The sequence below is a fragment of the Polypterus senegalus genome, chromosome 7 (assembly GCF_016835505.1).
Source record: "Polypterus senegalus isolate Bchr_013 chromosome 7, ASM1683550v1, whole genome shotgun sequence".
Classification (NCBI taxonomy): domain Eukaryota; kingdom Metazoa; phylum Chordata; class Cladistia; order Polypteriformes; family Polypteridae; genus Polypterus; species Polypterus senegalus.
Window position 1 is genome coordinate 168,929,090 of NC_053160.1, and position 24,674 is coordinate 168,953,763.

The 24,674-nt window shown below is 45.2% G+C and overlaps 1 protein-coding gene across 5 annotated transcripts in view; it reads left to right on the plus strand.

The window, feature by feature from the left end:
• mboat4 (membrane bound O-acyltransferase domain containing 4) overlaps positions 1-23,592 on the plus strand; it is a 78,809-nt gene extending 55,217 nt beyond the window's left edge. For all 5 annotated transcript variants that reach the window (XM_039759596.1, XM_039759598.1, XM_039759595.1 and 2 more), the window contains 2 exons: positions 20,146-20,370; positions 22,453-23,592. In XM_039759596.1, coding sequence (XP_039615530.1) covers positions 20,192-20,370; positions 22,453-23,410 — 1,137 coding nt within the window. In that variant the 5' untranslated portion in view covers positions 20,146-20,191 and the 3' untranslated portion in view covers positions 23,411-23,592. The remainder of the gene's footprint in view (positions 1-20,145; positions 20,371-22,452) is intronic.
• The last annotated feature ends 1,082 nt before the right edge of the window (positions 23,593-24,674 follow it).

Sequence of the window (24,674 nt, forward strand, 5' to 3'; positions counted from 1 at the left end):
GACTCTAAATATTAACTGAATTATTTTCTTTGTCAGAAAGAGTTCAATCTGGAGAGTATATGAATTCGTCATTATTTTCCAGTACAATGGCCTGGCTGACAGTACTGCAGATGAACAGCTTTAATGTCTCACGATAGTTAGGTGCTGTGATTAGCTAAGGCACACCAGTTTAATGACTGCTGCCATTAAAAGCAAGATTATTGAATGTCACGCTTTGTTTCCACTGCATATTGTTCATTGTTTTCTGCTGTTGAATGTTGTTTTGTGTTTCTAAATACTGTAATATTGGGCAGATTATCCATCCATCCATTATTCAACCCACTATATCCTAACACAGGGTCACAGGGGTCTGCTAGAGCCAATCCCAGCCAACACAAGGCACAAGGCAGGAACCAAACCCTGGGCAGGGCGCCAGCCCACCACAGGGCACACACACCCACACACACACTAGGGACAATTTAGAATTTTTTTTTTATTTTATTAATTTTATTGTGGGCGGCACGGTGGCACAGTGGTAGCATTGCTGCCTCGCAGTTAGGAGACCCGGGTTCGCTTTCCGGGTCCTCCCTGCGTGGAGTTTGCATGTTCTCCCAGTGTCTGCGTGGGTTTCCTCCAGGTACTCCGGTTTCCTCCCACAATCCAAAGACATGCATGTTAGGTGGATTGGCGATTCTAAATTGGCCCTCGTGTGTGCTTGGTGTGTGGGTGTGTATGTGTGTGTCCTGCGGTGGGTAGGCACCCTGCCCGGGATTGGTTCCTGCCTTGTGCCCTGTGTTGGCTGGGATTGGCTCCAGCAGACCCCCGTGACCCTGTGTTCGGATTCAGCGGGTTGGAAAATGGATGGATGGATAATTTTATTGTAATCATTCCATACATATAGATCAATTTTTACAAAAAAAAAATAGGATGAAAACAAATTAACCCCCACCCCTGAGAAAGAGAGCATGGCCAACGGAGTAAAACTTAAAGCTTGTAAACATACCTAAATTGATTAGTTTAAAAGGGCAATAGAGATGAGTGGAGAAGAAAAGAAATGCGGAAAGAATTGCTTCCTCGGTGCTTTAAGAGCTTATCTATATAATAAAAGCCCAGCGCGGTGTCCGTGTCCGCGTTCCTTTTGGCTGTATAGCCGCCCCGTAGAAAAGCCCCAGTCCGTCCCCTCTCAGAATTCCTGCTTACCCCCTCCGTTCTTTCCCCTTTGCTTTTATTTTTCCTGTTCCCGAAAATCTTTTCAAAACAAAAGTAAAGAAATAGACAGAGCGTTACATTAACGTCTTCTTCCCTCTGCCTATTAAATAATCAATAAAATGAAATAAAAAAATCACGAAAGAAACAGAAACCACAACCTAACCTTACAGCGTCCACCGCGCTTCTGGCGTTACAGCCAAACACGTGGTGTATGCAGGTTATGAGGTGTGGCGCTAATTAACGCCCATACTACAACAGATTATATTGTTGATATACTATTAAATATTTACAGGGATCATAACAAAAAAAAAATTAATTATAAATAACATGTGCACTTGAGTATTTCGAGCCCTGAGTCTGAGTCGGATGGTTCCCCTGGTCACAAATTCGTGTGTTTCACTATGCCTTTCCGTCTTCAGCTACCCATGTGCACTTGTACGGAGGAGACCTTACGGAACAATGCCGAAACGAAACGCAACTAAATCTGCTGCTGCGAGAGAGGACACATTACAACGTGATCACGAGGCAAAGAGGCAAAGGCGTGACAGTCGCTTGCAAGAAACAGACACTCAGCATTCACACAGATTAGCTCAACAACGCGTCTCTGCCGCACAACAAAAGGCAACTGAAACCCCTACAGAGAGAGAAGACAGATTACGCCGTGATCACGAAAGAAAGAGGCAAAAGCGTGCCAATGAGACACCCGACGAGAGGTCCTTACGATTGCAAAACAACCGTAATATACAGAAACGTACGGTCTTGCAAGAAACTCCGAGTGAACGCTCTCAAACTGACACTCACCACTCACAGACATAAATGTGGTGCGATGAAGGACCCAGTTCACGTCTGGCAGCCGCATTTAAACAGGGAGTCCTTCAACTGTGGTCATCCAACGCGCAGCATGGCGCGCGCCAAGTTGCTAGTTCAAAAATATTATTGATTAGATCCTGCCAGGTTTTGAAAAAAATCTGTACTGATCCTCTAACTGAGAATTTGATTTTTTCCAATTTCAAATAGTATAAAACATTGGTTATCCACTGACTTAAAAGAGGAGAGTTTGGGTTCTTCCAATTTAGCAAAATAAGTCTGCGTGCCAAAAGTGTAGTGAAGGCAATCCCAGTTTGTTTGTCCTTCTCCACTTTAAGCCCATCTGGGAGACCACCAAACACAGCTGCTAATGGGTTAGGAGGGATTGTGACACCAAGGCTGTCTGAAAGGCATCTAAAAAGTTTGGTCCAAAATGACGTTAATTTGGTGCAGGCCCAAAACATGTGACCCAGTGAGGCTGGGACTTGATTGCAACGTTCGCAGGTTGGATCTTGACCTGGGAACATTTTGGAGAGTTTTAGTCGAGACAGATGTGCTCGATATATAATTTTGAGTTGTATGCTTGTATGCTTTGCGCATATGGAGCTCGAGTGAATTCTCTGCATCGCTACTTTCCACTCCTTTTCTGATATATTGATTAAGAGATCTTTTTTCAATAACAACAATTTAGAATCGCCACTGCACCTAACCTGCATGTCTTTGGACTGTGGGAGGAAACCGGAGTGCCCGGAGAAAACACACGCAGACACGGGGAGAACATGCAAACTCCATGCAGGGAGGACCCGGGAAGTGAACCCGGGTCTCCTAACTGCGAGGCAGCAGCGCTACCACTGCGCCACCGTGCCGCCCCGGGCAGATTATGTGATTGTAATTTTCCTTTTTTATCAATTACTTGTAGACAAAGTATAAATAAGAATTTTAAAGTGTTGGTTAAATATGGATAATAAAGCTTGAGCCTACGTGTGAAGCACATGTTACTAATCTGCTGTACCTGGAAACCCCCTATGCACTTTAGTGTAAAATGTGCAGACAACAGCACAGTGAAAATAGCCATGCTAGGAAACTAAAGTGATATACTGTACACCTATAAAGTCCTGCATGTTTCCCTTGTGTATATTTCAGTTTGCAATGAGGTACATCCAGTAAAATCCCTGAAGAAAGCTCACCCTTGTCGCTTTATGTGGATGTGCCAAGTTGCATAAGCTCTGTGCGATCGCGCTGCACACCGGGCAGGAGACGCCATGTTATATGCTGGCCTCCATGTTGTAGTGGAATTCAGAAGGCTTGCTTGCTGATCAGAGCCGGGGAAGCTGGGTAATTATTCAGACCCTCTCCGTGTGAGCGCAACGTTAAAAGGAGAGCAGTGAGAACATGAGTGATTCCTCACTGGTGACCCTGATCTAATGTAAAGCAAAATACGTTGGCAGGTTAACTTTTGTGTTACAATGTGAGTCATAAAATCAGTTTTTATTTTTGTAGTGACCTTCACATTAAGCAGTTCAGAACAACAACAGGTCAAGGCACTGGGGAAAAATAAGGCAGACTAAGACAAAATGGGAAAACATGACGGATTACGGCTTCAGAGTAGCATTATGAACTTCATTATGCAATCAGGTTAATCTTTCCTTTATATTGCACCTTTCACCTTGTGGTCTGTCGCCAAAGCATTTCAAAGTATAACCCAGGGAGCACATCAAGAATTGCAAGATTGAAAATTAAAACTGCCGGACATTACATGGCACAGTGGTTAGCACTGCAGCCTCCCAGATCCTGCAGCCAGGGTGCGAATACAAAGTGTTGGCACCATCTGTGTGCAGTCTGTATGTTCTGCCCGGGTCCCTGTGGGTTTTCCTCTAACACAGATGGGTGTGTTGGGTTAGTTGGTGTTCCTTAACTGGCCCTATTAGATTTGTGCTCAACTGGGCCCTACCATAGACTCATCACCCCAGTTTTGATTCCTGAAGTTCCTGGGACCCCCTATGACCCTGAAGTGGATTAGACTGTTTTGTAGAATTGTTTCATTCATTCATTTTTCTCATACAGGGTCATAGTGGGCAGAGTTTGGCAGTATTGGGCTCAAGACAGGAGCAGGGTGGCAGTCTGGTGCAGGGCATGTTCACGTACACACGCACACTAATGTATGCAGCACTGGACTCGTCTGTAGCGGCCGTTTGAATGACTCTGCACAACTTTGGCATGTGAGAGGAAACTGGGGCTCCTGAACAATAGCCACAGGCACATAGAGAACATGGAAACTCAACCCAGACAGTGACGGGGCAGAATTTGAGAATAGGACAAGCACAAATTGTAGTGTGGACTGTCAGACATAGTACAGTTCAGTCAAACGTTGCGTAAAACACTGTAAATAAAGAAGAGTCTCGAGCCATCGTTACAAATGAAATTCAGACATGGATGTCCTTTATTTACACCAGCGGTGTTGCAGATTGGAGAAATCTAACAGAATAGCTTCCTTTATCAGTTAGGTTCATTAACAGAAAAACGACTACAAAGTATTTTAATTACACCAGTCAACATACAGCTAGAAAGTCCTTGTCATGTCTCAGCCAGGGTTCTTCCCCTGGGTGGGGTTCAAATTCGTGGTTTATGTCTCATTTGTTTATTTTTGATACCCTTGGCTGTGGCACTTCAGATATGGTCAGACGCATCCTTTTTGCTTTAATTATCCTTCAGTTGTGCTTTGAACTTGATTGGAGTCCAGATGCAGCAAACTGAATTGATTGGACATTGTGTAGAAAGGCACCCACCTGTGTATGTGAGGTCCCACAATTCACACTCCATGTCAGGATAAAAAACCAAGCCATAAAGTCCTAGGAACTCTCTATAGACCTCTCCGATCAAATTGTGGTGAGGCATGGATCAGGGCAAGGGGATACAACCATTTCTGAATCTTTTGAGTGTTCCCAAGAGGCACAGTGGCATCAATAACTGTGAACTGGAAGATGTTTGGAACCACCAGGACCCTTCCTAAAGTTAACCATCTGACTAAACTGAAGGGCCTCAGTCAGAAAACAGTGGTCACTCTATCAGAGCCGAATCAGAAGAACCCATCAAAAAGAAAAGCATCTCAGCAGCACTCCATCAATCAGGTGTTTATGGTAGAGTGGCGAGACGGGAGGCCCTATTGAATAAATGGGCTACGTATAAAGGAATCTGAGAGCATGAGGATAAACATCTTCTGGTCTGATGAGACACAAGTTAAACTGCCTAATGCCATCCATACGGTAAAGCATGGTGGTGGTGGCATCATGCTATGGGATGCTGAGACAGAGAGACTGGTCAGAATTGAAGGTACGATGAATGCCACCAAATTACAGAGAATTCCTTAAAGAAAAAGAGTGCATACGACCTCAGACTGGGGTGAATGGTTCACCTTGCAGCACGACAATGACCCAAAGAATACAGCCAAGATAACACTGGGGTGGCTTGGGGACAAGTTGCTGACTGCCCTTGAGTGGCCAGTCAAAGCCCAGACTTACACATCTGTGGAGAGACCTGAAGACGGCAGGTTACAAACACTTCCCATCCAATCTAATGGACCTTGAGAGGACCTGCCAGGACGAATAGGGGTAAGCTGCCCAAATCCAGGTGCTTACCTGAGGAGACCTGAAGCTGTATTTGCTGCCAAAAGGGCTTCTATGAAGTATCGATTTAAGGATCTGGATACTCAGTTTTTGATTTTGAAAAAATTTACAAACCTTTCTGAAAACAAGTTTTCACTTTCTTATTATGGGTTACTGAGTGCAGATTGATGTGCAAAAATGGCAAATGCATCCATGTAAAAATTAAATCTACAGCACATTAAAGTGTGTAGAAAGTAAACACTTTCTGATTCCATTGTATGGCTATAATTCTTGAGCTTCTCTAAAAGCTGAACTTTCCCAATCGGTCAAATCAGCTTCTACTATCTGTCCATCATCTATATATCTAAAAATGTCAATGTATGTGTCTGTGTTTATGTGTGTATGTATGTCTTAGCATCACTTCTGAACGGCTGGAGCGATGTTAATGACACTTGGTACACATGTTTCTCATTGGTCGACTAAAAATACTGTAGGGTGAAATCAACCCTAACCCACCCCCTTCTGGGTAGGGTGGGGGGGTGATCTTGTGGTCTTGTATGCATGTTATCATCCAGTTGACACTCGGACCAACCACCAGAGGGCGACTGCCAGCATTCTTTACGTTTGAGCCACACTGCGCCCCTGTTGCTTTTGAAATTAAATAGAGTTGGCTGGCTCTGAGTGTCAACTGGATGATAACAAACAGTTAGGTCCATAAATATTTGGACAGAGACAGCTTTTTTCTAATTTTGGTTCTGTACATTACTACAATGAATTTTAAATCAAACAACTCAGATGCAGTTGAAGTGCAGACTTTCAGCTTTAATTCAGTGGGGTGAACAAAACGACTACATAAAAATGTGAGGCAACTAAAGTATTTTTTTTAAACACAATCCGTTTATTTCAGGGACTCAAATGTAATTGGACAAATTAAATAACTGGAAATAAAATGTTCATTTCTAAGACTTGGTTGAAAACCCTTTGCTGGCAATGCCAGCCTGAAGTCTTGAACTCATGGACATCACCAGATGCTGGGTTTCCTCCTTTTTAATGCTCTGCCAGGCCTTTACTGCAGTTGCTGTTTGTTTGTGGGCCTTTCTGTCCGAAGTTTTGTCTTCAACAAGTGAAATGTATGCTCAATTGGGTTAAGATCAGGTGACTGACTTGGCCATTCAAGAATTATCCACTTCTTGCTTTAATAAACTCCTGGGTTGCTTTGGCTGTATGTTTTGGGTCACTGTCCATCTGTATCATGAAACGTCGCCCAATCAATTTGACTGCATTTAGCTGGATTTGAGCAGACAGTATGTCTCTGAACACCTCAGAATTCATTCGGCTGCTTCTGTCCTGTGTCACATCATCAATAAACACTAGTGTCCCAGTGCCACTGCAGCCATGCACGCCCAAGCCATCACACTGCCTCACCGTGTTTTACAGATGATGTGGTATGCTTTGGATAATGAGCTGTTCCACGCCTCCATACTTTTGTCTTGCCATCATTCTGGTAGAGGTTGATCTTGGTTTCATCTGTCCAAAGAATGTTTTTCCAGAACAGTGCTGGTTTTTTTTTAGATGTTCTTTAGCAAAGTCCAATCTAGCCTTTCTATTCTTGAGGCTTATGAGTGGCTTGCACCTTGCAGTGCACCCTCTGTATTTACTTTCATGCAGTCTTCTCTTTATGGTAGACTTGGATATCGATACACCTACCAAGCCCTGGAGAGTGTTGTTCACTGGGTTGGCTGTTGTGAAGGGGTTTCTCTTCACCATGGAAATGATTCTGCGATCATCCACCACTGTTGTCTTCTGTTGCTGAGTTCACCAGTGCTTGCTTTCTTTCTCAGGATGTACCAACCAAACTGTAGATTTTGCCACTCGTAATATTGTAGCAATTTCTCGGATGGGTTTTTTCTGTTTTCGCAGCTTAAGGATGGCTTCTTTCACCTGCATGGAGAGCTCCTTTGACTGCATGTTGTCTGTTCACAGCAAAATCTTCCACATGCAAGCACCACACCTCAGATCAACTCCAGGCCTTTTATCTGCTTAATTGATAAGACATAACGATGGACTTGAACACACCTGCCCATGAAATAGCCTTTGAATCAAATGTCTAATTACTTTTGAGCCCCTGAAATGAAGGGATTGTGTTAAAAAATGCTTTAGTTGCCTCACATTTTATGCAATCGTTTTGTTCACCCCACTGAATTAAAGCTGAAAGTCTGCACTTCAACTGCATCGGAGTTGTTTCATTTAAAATTCATTGTGGTAATGTACAGAACCAGAATTAAAAAAAGTTGTCTCTGTCCAAATATTTATGGACCCAACTGTACATACAAGACCGCAAGAGAAACACATTAGTGAGGCTTCATTGTTTGTTAATTTATTTTTATTTTTAAAGTTGTGGGTCTTTTTAATTATATTTTTCTCAAACAATTAAAAAAGAAAACACTTTATTTTCCTCCTGGGCAACGCTGGGTATTTCAGTTAGTATTATTATGAGAAGAGATTAGTTAAAACATCCATATCAGCACAGGGTGCCCCCTACAGGACAACAGGAAGATGTGCTTCATTGGCCTCAGAAATGCAAGTGTGGCTCACAGTCCATGACCTGCAATGGCGCCACCCGCTGGCAGTGTGCGTGTTCGGTTCATTTCAGTTTATTTCCGTGTGACGCTGCACACCGAGTGCAGACCTGAGTGCTGTAACAAGTTTAGAGGTAAAGTACAATTGACAAAGTTTACCAAATAAATAATGTATGGACATAAAATAACAGATTTGGTTAAACAGGCACTAAAACTATTTAGAGTACAGGTAACCCTAACTGGATCCTTACAATACATGTCTGTTAATATTATTTTGGATATATGGCTAGTTAACAAGCAAAATCTCTGGAGAAAATAAAGTTCCAGGGGGTCCACAGTCTGAGCGATAGCCAGAGTTAGACACAGTCAGAGTCATGAAGACCCCGGCCAAGTGGCTGCCCACTCCCTTCTGGGCATTCTACCACAATATAGATGTGTGTGCTGTTCAGTGTAATAAAACAACAAACTCTTTTCATCCTGGGATTCCATGCCTCCCAAATATTGCTGGTGTCTTTGTCATAAGCAGGAGAACAGGTGGGCAGTACAGCAGCGGCGCCAAGTGTCACAGTAGGGGTCAGAGAAGAGCAGAGGAGGGTTAGTAACGGTTTATACATTTTGTGTTACTGATATTTTTGTACAAATTGCTAGCAAATGGAGATGCAGTATGTGCAGATACTCAGCAGTTCTAGTCAGGGTGTGCTGACTAAGGTCGTGAGTCTTCATCCAGAAGACCCAAGGGGTATCTCATACACAAGCAGGCAGATCATTACGCTGTTTTGAGCTCCATAACTAAAAGCTCATCTTCCCAGTGTTATTTTATTATTCCTTGGAATCTTTAATCGCCCATCTTCTTGAGATCTGAATGTGTGCTCTTATTTGTATCTATTGTATATAATAAAACACTACTGTCGCCATGTGTTTGCTTCGTTTATCCCTCTGAGCAATCTGATTGGTCAGTTTGGCTTTGGTGATGCATTAGACACAGGAAGTGCCAGGCAAGAGAGGTTGAGACACATGAGGAGGAGTAAAGATGTAGGAGGAACGCTGAAAGTCACCTGCAGAGACAGGAAGTGTTCGCAAGAATCCCAGTGGGTAGTAAGGGCCCTTCTACTGTTGGTGGTAGTGTAAAACTGGACAGAAGGTGAACAAGGCACCCCAAAATGAAAGAGTCTGAGAAGCAGGCTACATGGGAAATGTGCCAGAGAGAGAGTGGAGTGTGGGGCAAGAGAGGGTCACACACATGAGGATACCAAGGAAAGGCATATGAGGAATGCTGAAGGAACACACAGGGAAAGAGTTATCCTTCCATTATCTAATCTGGTTTATCCTGAGCAGGGTTGTGGAGGTGCTGGAGTCTCTCCCAGCAAGCAGAGGGCACAAGGCAGGAATAACACCTTCACAGGGCACTAGTCCATCACAGAGAGAACACATACACACACATCACTGGCAAATTTAGGAGCACTCATCCACCTCACCTGCATATCTTTGGACTTTGGGAAGAAACGCACACAAACATCATGAAGAGCTCGTAAACTCCACGCATGATGGACCTGCAACATGAATCCTGACCTCCTTACTATGAGATAGCAGTGGTACCACCCACAAGAGATATCAAATATTTTTACATTTATTCTATTCTCTGACTTTGACAGGGAACACGGCTAGTGCAATTATAAGTTCAGAGAAGTAAGTAGGGGCCTCTGCGATTTGAGGCTTTATATGTAAGAAGGAGGATTTTGAAATCAGCCCTGAATTTAACTGGGAGTCAGTGTAAGGACCGAAGGACTGGAGTTATGTGGTCGTACTTTCTAGTTCTTGTAATGGTTCTGGCAGCAGCATTTTGAACTCCATGCAATTATGGTTACCCATGAGTCACACTTGGGGCGATGTGTAATGGTCCATTTTACATTTTTAAGCCCAAATGAAGCTTGGGCCAGTATTCTGCTGTAGTCTCGTGGATGAAATAAAATCAGGCAGCAAAAAAAATCCTGAATATTTCTATGTGCTTTGCCACTCTAAGATAAGTCAGCAATAAGTCAGGGGGTGGAACCTCCAATTAAAAACACAACGGTACACGAAAAGCTGTAAAGACAGTTAGACGATCAAGTGACACTGATGATGATGTGAACTGGTCATCATTAGGCACTGTGACACGAAATAAAAGGAAACTGAGGGAGGACACGGCACTGCACGACCAAACCGCCATGGCACGAGTGAAGCTTCAGCACGCTGTAACAATACCTGTGTGAGAACTGCGTGCAAACACAAGCAAGACGTTAGCCCCCTAAGCACTGTTCACAATAAGGCAACTGGTAATGTTCATGTCAGGGGCAAAGTGGGAGTCACTAAACAGGACTGAATTTACCATTAAGCAAAATAATAAAGTGCTTAGGGCAATCAGGGGAAGGGGGGCACCACAGAAATATTCCATTGTTGGACTATATGGCGCAAACACTGCAAAATAAGCATCCTTCTCCATCTTACTGTAAGTTATGTTTCATTTCGAAAAATAACATTTTATTTTACGCTTTTGAATTAGGTGTATGTGAGTACCAAAATCTTTTAAGCACTTAGAGCCTCTAAAGGTCTTAATCCGGCACTGTGGTAGCCTAAAATAACACAAGGGGTGCGTCGATCATGCGGTTCAGATGTTGACTTTCTACCCCGGGGGTCCTCAGTCACGGTCCTGGAGGGCCGCAGTGGCTGCAGGTTTTCATCCCAGCTGGTTTCCCCAAGTAGACCTCAGTCCTTGCTGTTTAACGACATGGCTTAGCACTTTCATTCATCAAAGACAAATTTAATTACACTGTAGATCAGGGTCCTCAGTTACAGTCCTGGAGGGCCGCAGTGGCTGCAGGTATCCATTTCAACCAATTTTTGAATAAGAGTCCATTTATTTACTACTAAAGCAATGCATTTTTTTGGCTTAATTTTAGTTATCCTGTCTGTTACAATTCAGAACCTTTAATTGCCTATTTTAGTTTTAGCAGCAGCATTTAAAATGTTAAACGTTAATCAGACATTAGATAATAACAAAATGCACATAACCAATAAACCAGCAGCTCTCCAGCCAACGTGCTTCCTTTTAAACTTCTACATATGCACCATTGAATATGTGTTTAAAAAAAATGTTTAGAAATAAATGAGAGGGGAATCGGAAGGAGCGTTAAGTTTAATTCTGTTCTAGTCCACATGGGTTAAGGTAAAGAAACAATTACAATTTCTCTTGGATGAATGAAAGCGCTAATAGTCTTACAGTTAAATACCAAGTTTCATTATCAACAAGGACTGAGGTCTAATTTGGAAACTGGCTGGGATGAAAACCTGCAGCCACTGCGGCCCTCCAGGACCGTGATTGAGGACCCCCGGGATATGAATGTCAACGCCTGAGCCCCCTTGTGTTATTTTAGGCTACCACAGTGCAGGGTTTAGCAACACATCAGGCATCGCAAAACACAAAGGACGCGTTCTCCATGTGCATCAGTCCAGCGCTGGACTCTCGCCACACCTTTCCTACTGTATTTATGTCGTCCTTGTGTTATTCGCATGTTTCTGTTGCACGTAATAACTTTCTTTTCCCTTATTGAAGCAAATTAAAGGTTTACGTCTTTTTTTTTCCTGGCGTTAACATGACACTAAAGAGGAGACCTGGACGATTTAAAGAACCGGTGAAGAACGCATTGCAGTAGTCAGCCAAACTAGAAATAAATGGGTGAGCTCATTTCTGTTTTCTGCATATTCAGAAAACGGTTCAAACGCTGTTCACTTCTGAGGCTGCAGAAAGCGAGTTTTTAGGTTGCATTCACAGCACTTGACGATCGCCGAAGCAGAAGAAGAAATGGAGCGGCACGCTGGAAACCTGAGCGCTATCTGCAGCTCGTCAGTAAAGTCACCAGGCAGGCAAGTCCCGTGTCTTTCGTTCTTATTTTAATGGTTGGGAGACCAGAGTGGAAATTTAATGAGGGAAATGCATATGGCATACAACAACAACATGTATTTATGTAGCTCATTTTCATACAAATAATGTACTTTACAGGATGAAGAAAGAGAAAAAAGACAAAATAAATAATTAAAATGAGGGAACACTAATTAACATAGAATAAAAGTAAAGCCCGATGGCCAGGGAGGACAGAAAAAACAAAAAAAAAAAAACTCCGGACTGCTGGAGAAAAAAATAAAATCTGCAGGGGTTCTGAGGCCACGAGACCACCCAGCCCCTCTAGGCATTCTACCAAACATCAATGGCCTCAATCAGTCCTCAGGGTATTCAGGGTTCTCATGGAAGGACTTGATGATGAGGGTCATGTGGACTTCTGGCCTTCAATCCATCAATGGAGGGACATCACGGCCCCCTGATCAGGTGGTGGTGGCACAGATCGCAACAACACAGAAAACCGGAAAAAGAACAGAAGAGAAAGTAGGGGTTAGTATGGATTATGGAGCCACCAGGAATGATATTGATAATTCAGTGTATATACAGAGTATCAGGGTTAAACTAAGATGAAGCTGTGAGAAAGCCAAGTTAAAGTAATGTGTTTTCAGCAGTGTTTTAAACTGCTCCACCGTATCAGCCTGGCGAACTCCTATTGGCAGGCTATTCCAGATTTTAGGTGCATAGCAGCAGAAGGCCGCCCGTCTCACCTCTTCTTTTAAGTTTAGCTGTTGGAATTCTGAGAAGACACTCATTTGAAGATCTAAGGTTACGATTTGGAGTGTAAGGTGTCAGACGTTACGAAATATAAGCTGGAGCGAGATTATTTAAGCTGCGTTGGGCTGGTGCCCTGCCCGGCGTTTGTTTCCTGCCTTGCGTCCTGTGTTGGCTGGGATTGGCTCCAGCAGACCCCCGTGACCCTGTAGTTAGGATATAGCAGGTTGGATAATGGATGGAACGAGATTATTTAAGGCTTTGTAAACCATAAGCAGTATTTTAAAGTCAATTGTGACTGGCACAGGTAACCAGTGTAGTGACATCAGATGCAGCGTAACCCATTCAATTTGTAACATCCGGATGACAGGGTTAGAAGTGGGGTCCCACTTTAGGAGGAAAAATGGCCTCAGCGTGAAGCTTTCATTTCCAAATGGGATTTTTTTTTGGGTTTGGGGAGCTTCATAAGCCATAAACAGGCCCATCCTAAGGTGCGAATGTTCTGATATAGCGCCTTCTGTTTGGAAAAACATCAAGACAGGAGATCAAAAAAACAAAATCAAGTGGAGAGGCCTCTCTCTTCTTGTTTTGGTCGCAGCTCAGTGTCTTTGGCGTGCTGTTGTTGGTAAGGTGGAGTACGCAGAGCAGAGTTTTCAGCGCCCCCCACTGTGCCACTCCTTCGCCGCACGGCCGCTCCCACGTTCTTTCTTTTTCCTTCCTTCTGTTTTTCTTTTACTTTTCAAAGCGCCAGTGGTGTGCAACCAGAGATTCACAGCCCAGCTGCAGATCCGGAAGTAACACTGCGCAGTTTGCCAAGAGTCCCTCCTGCCTGTCCCAGTGCCCCACTTTGCCAGCGGGAATAAAAATCAAGAGGCAGCTGTTTGTGAAATCCATCAAACGGAAAGCCTGACTGGGCTTGAAGAGCTCGACACTTGAGGCCCACCGGGGTTTCTAATGTCAGTCAGACGGCTGCTCCCCCAGCCTCTAACACGAGTGACCTCAGGGATGTACAGATGTCAGCTCTTGTCTCACACGCTCTCGTCTACAGTCACCGTCCACACTTTCAAAGCCTTGCCAAATGTGGCAGTGCGGCCTCCCCGACGGACCATCTTCTGTACTGCAGAGCCTCCACGGGCCCACTGCAGAAATGCCAGCGGGGGGCCTGCAGTGAATGACGCATTTGGTGGGACGGGCACTTCAACCCAAGTGCAGAAGTGCCAGGCAGAGAAGAAGCGTCTCCGAGATCAGCCTGAGGCGCCTTTCCTCCTGCCGTACTCCTTCAGACATCCCCAACACAGCAGAAAAAAAATGAAATGGACAGAAATGTGATTAGAAATGTCCTCCGACTGCGCACGAGGGCCTACTGTGAGGGGTCTGTGGAAAAGGAAGCACTCCCCTGTTGGCATTATGTCTGAATGAGAAGAAAACGTAATAACAAAACCGTGAATGAGACTGGCACAGGGGTTATTGGTGGCCTCACAGCTCACATCCAGACCTGCCACTGGCCCGTGTGGCCTCTGCTTCCAGTTTTTCTGTCACATCCTAAAGATGTGCTGCCGTGGTTCACTGGCAGAAGTGTTAATTGTTACAGTAAATGCCAATCTCAGGCTGGATTTATTGTGTCACGGGTAAGCAACCCTGCGTTTCACAGGATCTGTCAGAATAGAAGCTCAAAACGACCCGATATCGTTCTTCTACAAGCTTTGCATACCTGGATTTGGGCACTTTATCCCATTCTTTCTGGCAGATCCTCTCCATCTCCATTAGATTGGATGGGAAGCTTCTGCCATCTTCAGATGTTTCCACAGTTGTTAAATGGGGTTTAAGTCGGGGCTGCGCCACTCAAGTCACTCCAGTGTCGTCCCTGCTCTATGCTTTGGGTCATTTGTCGTGCTGAGAGGCGGACCGTCACCCCACTCTGAAGTCACGTCACCTTTTCTCCAAAATAACATTAACAGACAAGTATTGTGAGGATCCAGTTAGGATTACCTGTAAAGTTTTAGTGCCTCTTTAACCAAATCTGCTATTTTATGTGTGTACATTATTTATTTGGTAAACTTTGTCGTTTGTACTTTACCTCTAAACTTGTTACAGCACTCAGGTCTGCACTCAGAGAACAGCGTCACACAGAAATAAACTGAAATGAACTGAACATTCACACTGCCAGCGGGTGGCGCCATTGCAGGTCATGGACTGTGAGCCACACTTGCATTTCTGAGGCCAATGAAGCACATCTTCCTGTTGTCCTGTAGGGGGCACCCTGTGCTGATATGGATGTTTTAACTAATCTCCCATTCTCATAATAATGTGATGGACAGATGGTAGAAGCTGATTTGACCCAAGGAGACATACAATGGATTCAGAAAGTGTTTACTTTCTACACACTTTAATGAGCTGTAGATTTAATTTTACAGGAGTGCATCTGCCATTTTTGCCCATCAATCTACACTCAATAACCCATAATAGCAAATGAAAACATAGTTTTAGAAACCTTTGTCAATTTTTTCAAAATCAAAAACTGAAATCTCTTATAAGTATCCAGACCCTTAATTCAGTGCTTCATAGAAGCCCCTTTGGCAGCAAATCCAGCTTCAGGTCTCCTCAGGTAAGCCTCCATTACCCCAGGGTCTGCCAGACTGGATGGGAAGCGTCTGTAAACTGCCACCTCCAGGTCTCTCCACAGATGTTCTCCGGACTTTGGCTGCGCCACTCAAGTCACTCCAGTGTCGTCCCTGCTCTAGGCTTTGGGTCATTTGTCGTGCTGAGAGGTGAACCGTCGCCTCACTCTGAGGTCACGTGTACTCTGAAGCAGGTTTTCTTCTGTATTTAGCTGCATTCATCCTTCTCTCAACTCTGAAAAGCCTGCCTGTCGCTGAGAAGCACCCCCATAGGGTTGTGTGTCACCACCATGCTTCACGGGATGGACGTCATTAGGCCGGTGATGAGCCGGGCTTGGTCTTCAGTAGACTTGGTGCTTGGAGTTCTGCCCAAAGAGTTTATTTTTGTCTCATCCGGCCAGGGAATCTTCTTCCGAGTGCTTTAAATTCCGTCCTATGCCTTTCACTCAAGAGTGACTGCCGTCTATTTGCTCTTCCATAAACAGATGAACGATGGAGTGCTGCTGAGATGGTCTTCCTTCTGGTAGGTTCTACCATCTCAGCAGAGGAGTGCTGAAGCTCTGTCAGAGTAACCATTGGGTTCTCGGTCTCCTTCTCTGACTAAGGCCCTCCTTGCCTTGTTATTCAGCTCACCTGGACCTCCAACTCTAGGAAGAGTCCTGCTGGTTCCAAACTTCTTTTGTTTCACGATGCTGGAGGCCATTGTGCTCCTGGGGATTCCCAAACCTTCAGAGATGGTTTTATGGCGGCCTTGTCCTGATCGACGTCTCACCATAACGCGATCACAGAGGTCTACAGAGAGCCGCTTGGACTTCATGGCTTGGTTTTTGTCCTGACATGCAGTGTGAACGGAGGGACTTTCAATACGCAGGAGTGTGCCTTCCTAAATGCTGTCCAGTTATGTCAGTTAGCCACAGGTGGACTCCTGTCAAGTTCTAGAAACATCTCAAGGAGAATTAAAGCAAACAGGAGACACCTGAGAACAATCTGGAGGGCCACAGCAAAGGGTCTGACTACTTCTAGGAAGGAGAGACTTCAGTTTTTAGCTTTGAATAAACCTTTTGGGAAGCGCGTCTTCACTTTGTCGTTATGGGCTGTTGAGTGTAGATTGATGGGGCAAAAATGGCAAAGGTGTCCATTTAAAGTGAAAAGTGCAGCACAACAAAGTGTGCGGGAAGTGAAGGGGTTCGAATCTGAGACCGACGGCCAGCGTGTGTTATAAGGTCCAAGTCCCGATTGGCTGTAAAAATAATTAAAATAAACTCAGAATTGTTTTTGTTTGTAAATAACATCATATGTAAAAATGAGGGTCAGTTGCTTTGATTAGGGCCATGGAGCAGCAGTGCTCACTGCGAAAGGCGCTATATAACAATAAAGCTGTGGAAGTTGTATTGGCTGAATATTAATTAAGCAAAAATAAAATAAAATACTGGTGCCCACCTTGCGCCCGGTGCCAGGATAGGTCTTGGTAAACAGAGCCAGGCAGTGAATGGAAGTCATGTGCTTCACTTGTGGGGGGCTTTTCAAGCCCCTTGTCCTAGCGCTTACTGTGAAAGGCGCTATATAAAACAAGATTAGCTATGGTGTGCTGCTAAGGTTGATTGGCAATTATGAGTGAGTGAGGGAGTGTGACTGTGCCCTGCAAAAGACTGGCACTAAGCCCAAGATTGGTCCCTACCCTGCTGCCTTGCAGCTCCCCGAGACCCTGACCTGGATAAGTGGGTTTCATGGTGGTCTGAATATCAGAATATAATGAAATAAAACAAGAAGTTGCAGTTAAACTGCAGCGTAAAGTCAGTTTCTTTAAATACATTTGTGCAACGCAGTTCATTATGAAAGGCACTATATAGGCACAGATTAAGTGTCTATAACTTAAAATCCATCCCAAGAGACTGCATTGAGTTGCCCCCTTCCCAGTCCTGGACCTCGTGTCCTATGGTGCTCGTGTTTAAAGGTTTGCAATCCAGATGGACCGAGTATGAGTGAACGTACCCCCTTAAAGAGCATTGACCCCCCTATTACTTCAGTGTCACTAGGGTATCTTCCAGCACCCTGTGAGCCCTTTATGGCTTGTCTTTGTACGGTAAATTGTGACCCCACTTGATATTAAAGGCACGGCGCGGCATGCTGTGCGCCTGTTTGGCCAGCAGGTGTCACTAGTGAGTTTGTCGCAGCCGCCGCTCGCTTCTTAAAAAGACAACGACAGGAGAGTCACGATGCCACAGCAGGTGGTCCAGGGGGTTTGGGCAGAAAAACACCAAGAAACACCAGGAGAGAGCAGGAGGAACGAGTTACCTGTGCGGAGAACACACTTGCGTTTGTGCGACCACCTCACAGCTCCAGAGCCCTGAATGAGAACCTCCGGGTATTCATCGTGTCTCATCATCTAATATATAAAGCAGAGTCGATGTGTGTATGTTTGTTTGTTTGTCTGCCATACAAATCTGCACCGGGCATCCGATCGGCACCAAACTGGGGATGAGGCTCCTTTGTGACCAGGAGGAGGTCATGGGGTATGTTTGGTTGGGAAAAATGTTCGTGGTGAAGGGCAGGGCAACTTTTCACCTTTGGCACACATCCTCGTACTTCTCATCGACAAGACGGCCGCACGGTGCAACAAACCTTCACGGCGTCGCCATCTAGTGGCAGTTTTGGTCCCTGTGCGTCGCTCTTTACCCATGTTTCTTTAAATAGCCAAGAGATGGCGGAAGTTTCCAAGTATGAGAAGGCCGACTGCTTTGATCGGGTGAGGCAGGGCTGCCGTATTGATGTAAAATGTGAATGACCCCCTAAGCGTGACCGGCTGATACACCCCCACACGCACTGATAGTGCTGTATTTCATTCGTCAACGTCTGTTATATGGCAGCACGTTTGAGCAGAGACTCGCCTTAAAAAGACAGCATCCTTCCTCCGCTATTCTCCCCAGACGTAGCAGCAGTTGTATATCACTTCTCTCTGTAGGTACCTTCGCCAACGTCCATTAGATAGCAGCACACTTCAACAGAGACGCTCCTTTCAAACAGAACACCCCTCCGCCATTTTTCCCAGTACGGTTTCAGTGCTAGTCTTTCTCACTGGCTTTCCGTATTTGTGGTGCTATTTCCTCGCTTTCCCGCTCACAGTACGATTTCAGTGTTGCTCTTTCTTACTGACTGGTGCTATTTGTTCACTTTCCGACGTATTGTAAATAACATAAATTCATCTCACTGTGGTGCTTATTCTGTACGTAATACCATGTAACACATTAGAATTGTCCTGCTTTTCGCTAATATACCCATAGCACCGAAAAAAAGACGTAGAATTGGAAGGTCCACTTCAGATGCCACAAGAAAGTCTATTTCAAGGGCGTCTGAAACGCCACAGCAGACACAATCCAGAGTGGACGAACTTGCAATAAAATGTCAATCAGAAAACTGTTTGTTCTGTTTCTTTCATTTGGGAAATTCACCGGTTATAGATGGCCGGGCAATGGCGGGTACTCCTGCTAGTTACTGATAAAAATATGATAAAAACAGGAAAAAACAAAACGCAATATTCGTGTTTGCACTGAAATTCGAAGGCACTCTGCAGAAATGAAACATAAACTACGGAGGAAAAAGTGGAAAACCAAACCGTGAATACAAAGAACAGGCGCCGCGGGGGCTTCAGTACCTTCTAGCAGTCGTGTCGTCGCGCCTCGCGCACATCGAGGGTATTAGTAAATAATCATTTTATTTATGGGTACCGTTGGTTTGACTTTGTGTTGCTCATGGAGTCCCAAATGAGGCACGTTAACTGCATTGTGAGGGAGCGTCAGTTACGGCACTACGGCCATGTGGCGCGATTCCCCGAGGGTGATCCGGCTTGTAAGATCCTCATTGTTGAGGACCCGAGTGGCAGGATCAGGCCAAGGGGTTGCCCACATAGCACCTGGCTGCAGCAGATAGAGGGTCATTTCTGGAGGGTGGGTCTGGACCGCGTGACTGCGGGGGTTACCGACCAGGATCCCCTGCTCTTTCGTCGTGTGGTGGGTGTGACAACGCGCTGTACCTGACCGTGATTTTGCTGTTCTCCACATATCTGCATGGCTTCCCCCTCACAGTCCAATTACAAGCACGTTAGGTGAATTTGGGACGCCAATTTGGCCCGTGTGTGTGTTTGGTGTGTTTGCCCTGCGTTGGACTGGCATCCTGTTCACGTTTGTTCCTGCCTTGTGCCTGATGCTAGCTGGGAAAGCCCACCCAACCCCCAGTGACCCTGGACTGGATTAAGCAGGTTAGAAATGGCCTGCCATTCATCATTTTGCGTGTTTGACTCTGAGATTGAGATTTTTTTTTCATTTTGCATGATTTGGAACAAACAGTTTTGAATATTCTTTACGCAATATTTCGTGTGTCAGTTGCTGCCCTGATCGCTCAGTCATGAACTACAAGATGCCCAGGGGTATGAAATGTGCCGAGTCTGAAGGCGCAGGGCATCACACAGGGGTCTCACTCCACCAAGTACACACAGGATGGGTGGGAGGAGGGGAGAGTTAAGGGCTTTCTACTAGAGGTTGGACTGGCATGTGAGGGGAGCTTAGTGCCACCTAAAGCTCAGATGATGAATTGATGTGGCAAATTCCAGCGTGAAGACCAGGACAGCAGGACACTTGGGCTGTAATGTCTCCTTCTCAAGCCCTAAGCCTCGACCTGCCAGCTCCTCATGAAGCTCTCTGTCTTTGCAGGCACCTCACACTGCTGCTGGGTGGGCTGCTGCTGGCGGTGGTCACCATGGGCCCCTACTGCCCCCTGATTCTCCTCTCAGCGCTGTCCTTTGTGCTGATGCTGAAGCTGGTCAGCCCGCCATGCCTTCACACTTGGGTATTCCTTGTCCAGATGAGTTGGCAGACAGCCTGGCACCTGTTTCTTCAATATAAAGAATACAAGCTTCGAGAAGCTCTGGATGCCAGGTAACGGATTCTCTACTTTAATAAAAATGTATTGTTTTTTTGTTGTTATATTTGGATGACCCCCTTTCTCCAAGGCAACTTACAAGTTCAGGATTCGTCACGACCGTTCACATCCAGTCTTTACAGTTGGAGCCCAGAAGGTCACATGACTGACTTAAGGTCACACAATCAAAGGTGGCAGCCAAATTGGCAAACATCTTGGTGACTACAGCACCCTGCCTGCCCGCTTACACAATCGGGGGCACACACACACACACACACCCTATGTAGGCCCGAGGAGAAGTGATATTTTTCATTAAAAGGGGCAGCAAGTGAGTAGCCAAGCCTTCCTAAACACACCAACTGCCTGGCGGTGATCATGGAGGCACCACACCTGGAAGGGGTGTGAGCAGTGGTGAGGGTCTTTCAAACCATGGCTACCATTAGGGTACAGCTGGAGACAGTGTCTTAGATCAAGTTTAGCTTTTGTTATTATTTAGTTTTAGTTTTTTGTTTTTTTTATTATACTTTATTAATCCTGAAGGAAATTACTTGGTTTTCGCATATCCCTTGGAGTCAGTCATTGTACAGCAGTTGTATGGCTGTTGTTGATATTGAATGTTTTAATAATTTTGTGATCGTGTGTCTTGTTACTTTTTAGGCAGTATTGCTTGTTATCTGCCCTGCCTCCTGTATGTTGAGCCTAAGGAGGCAGGGCCACGTAATTAGGCAGCTGGCCCAATGATGAAGAGCGTTCAGCGGCTTCTGGGTTGGTTGTGGTTAGTTCTTCATTTTTCTTGTATAAATTTGGATTTTCTGGTTTGTTGCCTCTTATTCTGCCTAAGCATGAAGGAATGGGGATTTCACTTCATTTTGTAGAAGGACTGGAATGTAATTTAAAAGTATTTGAGATTCGAGGCTAATTCACAATCACATATCCCAAAATCCTTTGTGTCGTTTGTCAAAACACAAATTGCAGCCCGGAATGGTCAGCGTAGTAACTATGGCAGAGGATCAAAATAAACTGAATTCGCTACGAAGCGCACACTACATGAAGCAGGGTCTTTTGTTTTCACTCCGATCAGAGCCCACCCAGAGATCCTCCTTCACGCGGCCCCATCAATGATGTAACGCGTCACTCTGCCCAAGCTAACTACCACAAAGACGAGAAAGACATGAATATTAACATCTTGAAAAACACATCGGAAAAATATTTACCAACCCTGATATAAAGGCAAAAGGAACAAAAAACATACAGAAATAAAAGAGCAAAGACTAATTAAAGATTCTGAGTACAGCGGCTGGCCCTTGGATGAGACGCTCTCCAGCGATTTCCCCAGTTTGTTCGCCTGTTTTTGCTGTTCTTCCTGTCCTACACTTGCCGTTTTTTTTGGCTACTATTCATAAATTCTTTCATCCCAAACGACTTTCTTTAGGTTTTTCTGGACGTGAAGTTTCACGGTTTTCCACTTCTCCATCCTTTATGATCTCCTAATTATTTTTAAACATTCATCAGCCTCAGCCTCAGCATTTCTGGGCCCACGCAGGCCAAAGCCTGCCATTTGAGTAGTGGTTAGGCAGCCCTGGGTGAGGCCAAATCAAGAGCCCAGACCTAAATAAGGGCAGGACTGGCCTTTTGTGTTGGCTTTCAGAGGCCTGCCCTCCTTTTAGTGCTTTGCGTGGGAGGAATCTGCAGCCCCAACTGCATGATGGGGACTTCAAAGGACACAACGTGCATTGAGATTTCCATTTTGTATTCAGAAGTACATCACTGAAGTTTTGGCAATGAGGATCACTCTCGATGATTGAGTGTTAAGACAGCGAGCCACCAGATGTGACCTCACTGAGACATCCTGGGGTGAAGTCCGACGGCCGACGAGTTGAAACAAAGGCGCCCATCCCTGCAGTATCCGTGCAGACGTCACAAGACAAGTTGTTGTGGGGTCATATAGGGGGCTCAGTCCTATTAAGTGACTGGTGTTTCTGTAGTTTGGATTTGTGAGTTATTAGCATCTCATTTGCATGTACAGTATGTCCTTGTGATGGTGTTGGCATTTGATGGCCCCGTTTTAAAGGCTGACCAAATGATTTGTGACTTTTCAGGCTGCTCATTGCGATGTCTTCGCTGATGCTTCTCACACAGCGTGTGACGTCCCTCTCGATGGATGTTCAGGATGGCCAGGTGACACTCGGGGGTTTAGCAGAAGGCGGCTCCCACCTACAGAAAGCCCGCTCCATGTTGCCATTCCTCAGCTACACCCTCTACTTTCCCGCCCTCCTCGGTGGACCCCTGTGCTCCTTCAGGACCTTCAAGTCATCAGTGGAGATGAGCGGACAGCGACACCCCATTGCCTTGTGGCACGTGTGTCGAAAATGCTGTTTGTTTCTGTCACTAGAATGCCTAAAGGCACTGCTTGGCATCAGAATAGGCTACGACTTCTTTGACATCACACACCATGGTGGACTGCAAGGCGTCGTCTCCATTTGGGGCCTTTCGCTGCTCTATAAGATGAGCTACTATTCTCACTGGGTCCTCAGTGAGGCCATCAATATTGCAGCTGGCTTGGGTTTTGGGGGCTATAGTGCCAATGGCAGCCCACTTTGGAATGACCTGTTGGACGCCGACATTTGGACTCTGGAGACGACCAATATGGTATCTCAGTTTGCACGTTCATGGAACAAGACCACTGCAGACTGGCTCAGAAGGCTGGTGTTCCACAAGATCAACAGGTACAGGCTACTGGCCACCTTTGGCTTTTCAGCATGGTGGCATGGGCTTCACCTCGGCCAGATCGTTGGGTTCCTGTGCTGGGCCGCCACAGTGGAGGCAGACTACCGCATTCACGCATTCCTACGCCCCAACGTCAGGGGTGGCGCCGTACGATGGCTCTACCAAATGATCACATGGGCCCAAACGCAACTGGTGGTGGCCTTTGTCATCATGACTGTTGAGCTGAGGAAGCCCTCTGCCGTCTGGCTAGTCTGTGGCTCCCCCATCTCGCTCTTTCCACTTCTCTACTGCCTCCTGCTTTTTGTCCTACCCAAGAAAAAACAAAACTAATCCGAGTCGGGGAGAATCGGAAGGGAAGGACGGCCATGGAATTCGAAGAGCGCTGCCCAGAAGAGCCTCGTCCTTGATTTAAAACGTGTCCCCCTTATTATGACAGCAGCTACGGATACGTGGAGGTAAAAATTAATCAATCAACTGATCAGATAACGTCATTAAATCATTCATTACTCACATTTATTGAATGATTGACTGATTTATTAATTTACTCCCTCATGCATTCATTCATTTTTCATTTATTTGCTGATGATGGAATCCTTCCCTCTTCAAAATGTCTTTCTTCCAGTGGGGTATGCAAAGCCCACCCTAGTCTTGCTCTTATTGTGGCTGTTTTATCTGGCTATATATAGAAACTGCTAAGGCCTGTGTCTGCCTGTCACGTGTTTCCTCGCAAGAACTGTAACCTCAGACATGATCGAAACTTCATGATGTGATGATACGTGCTGTGAAGTTATTGGGGCGGCAAACAGTTTAAGAGGAGCAGAAAGCAAAAGAAAAGTGCATTGTTGAAGTCACTCATATGAAGAGGAGCACGGATGTCGAACGCCAGGCCTGGAGGGCCGCACTGGCTGCAGGTTTGCATTCTAACAATTGACCGTCTTCACTGCTAATTAACTTCTGTTCCCTTCATTTTAATAGCCCTGTTTTTAAGGATTCAGGCCTCTCAATTCATTATGTTCTTCATTAAATGGCAGCCAAACAGAAATGAGATGTGAAACGAGCCAACAGATGACCAGCTAAACTGGGGCTTCCAACTCCAAGCAGTTCCTGAATGAGAAGCCGATTATTCTTGCTGTTAATTGAACCCGTTATTTAATTTCACGGTTTGCTGCTGTTCTCATTCTGTTACAGCAGACGTTTCCAAATCGGTTGATTTTCTGTTTTTTCTAAGAACGTCGTTATAATGTTTTATTGACCTGAGAGATCAACCTTACTGAGACCCTCACCTTTCTTTACGTTCAGATAATGTGGTGAGCTGGTCACATGGCGGCTCGTTTTGTGTCTCTTTATTGTTTGGTTGCTAATTAAGGAAAAAGAAAGAACTAAGGGGTCGGAGTCAAGTTAATTAAAACTTAAGATAAAGAAGTTAATTAGCAGCAAAAACAGCTCACTAATTAAGAAGATGGTTAGAATGAAAACCTGCAGCCACTGCGGCCCACCAGGGCTGGAGTTCGACACCCCTGAAGAAGAGGAAGAAGTAGAAGAAGAACAACAACAGTGCCATCTGCTGGGCGAGAAGTGTGAGAAACCAGGCATT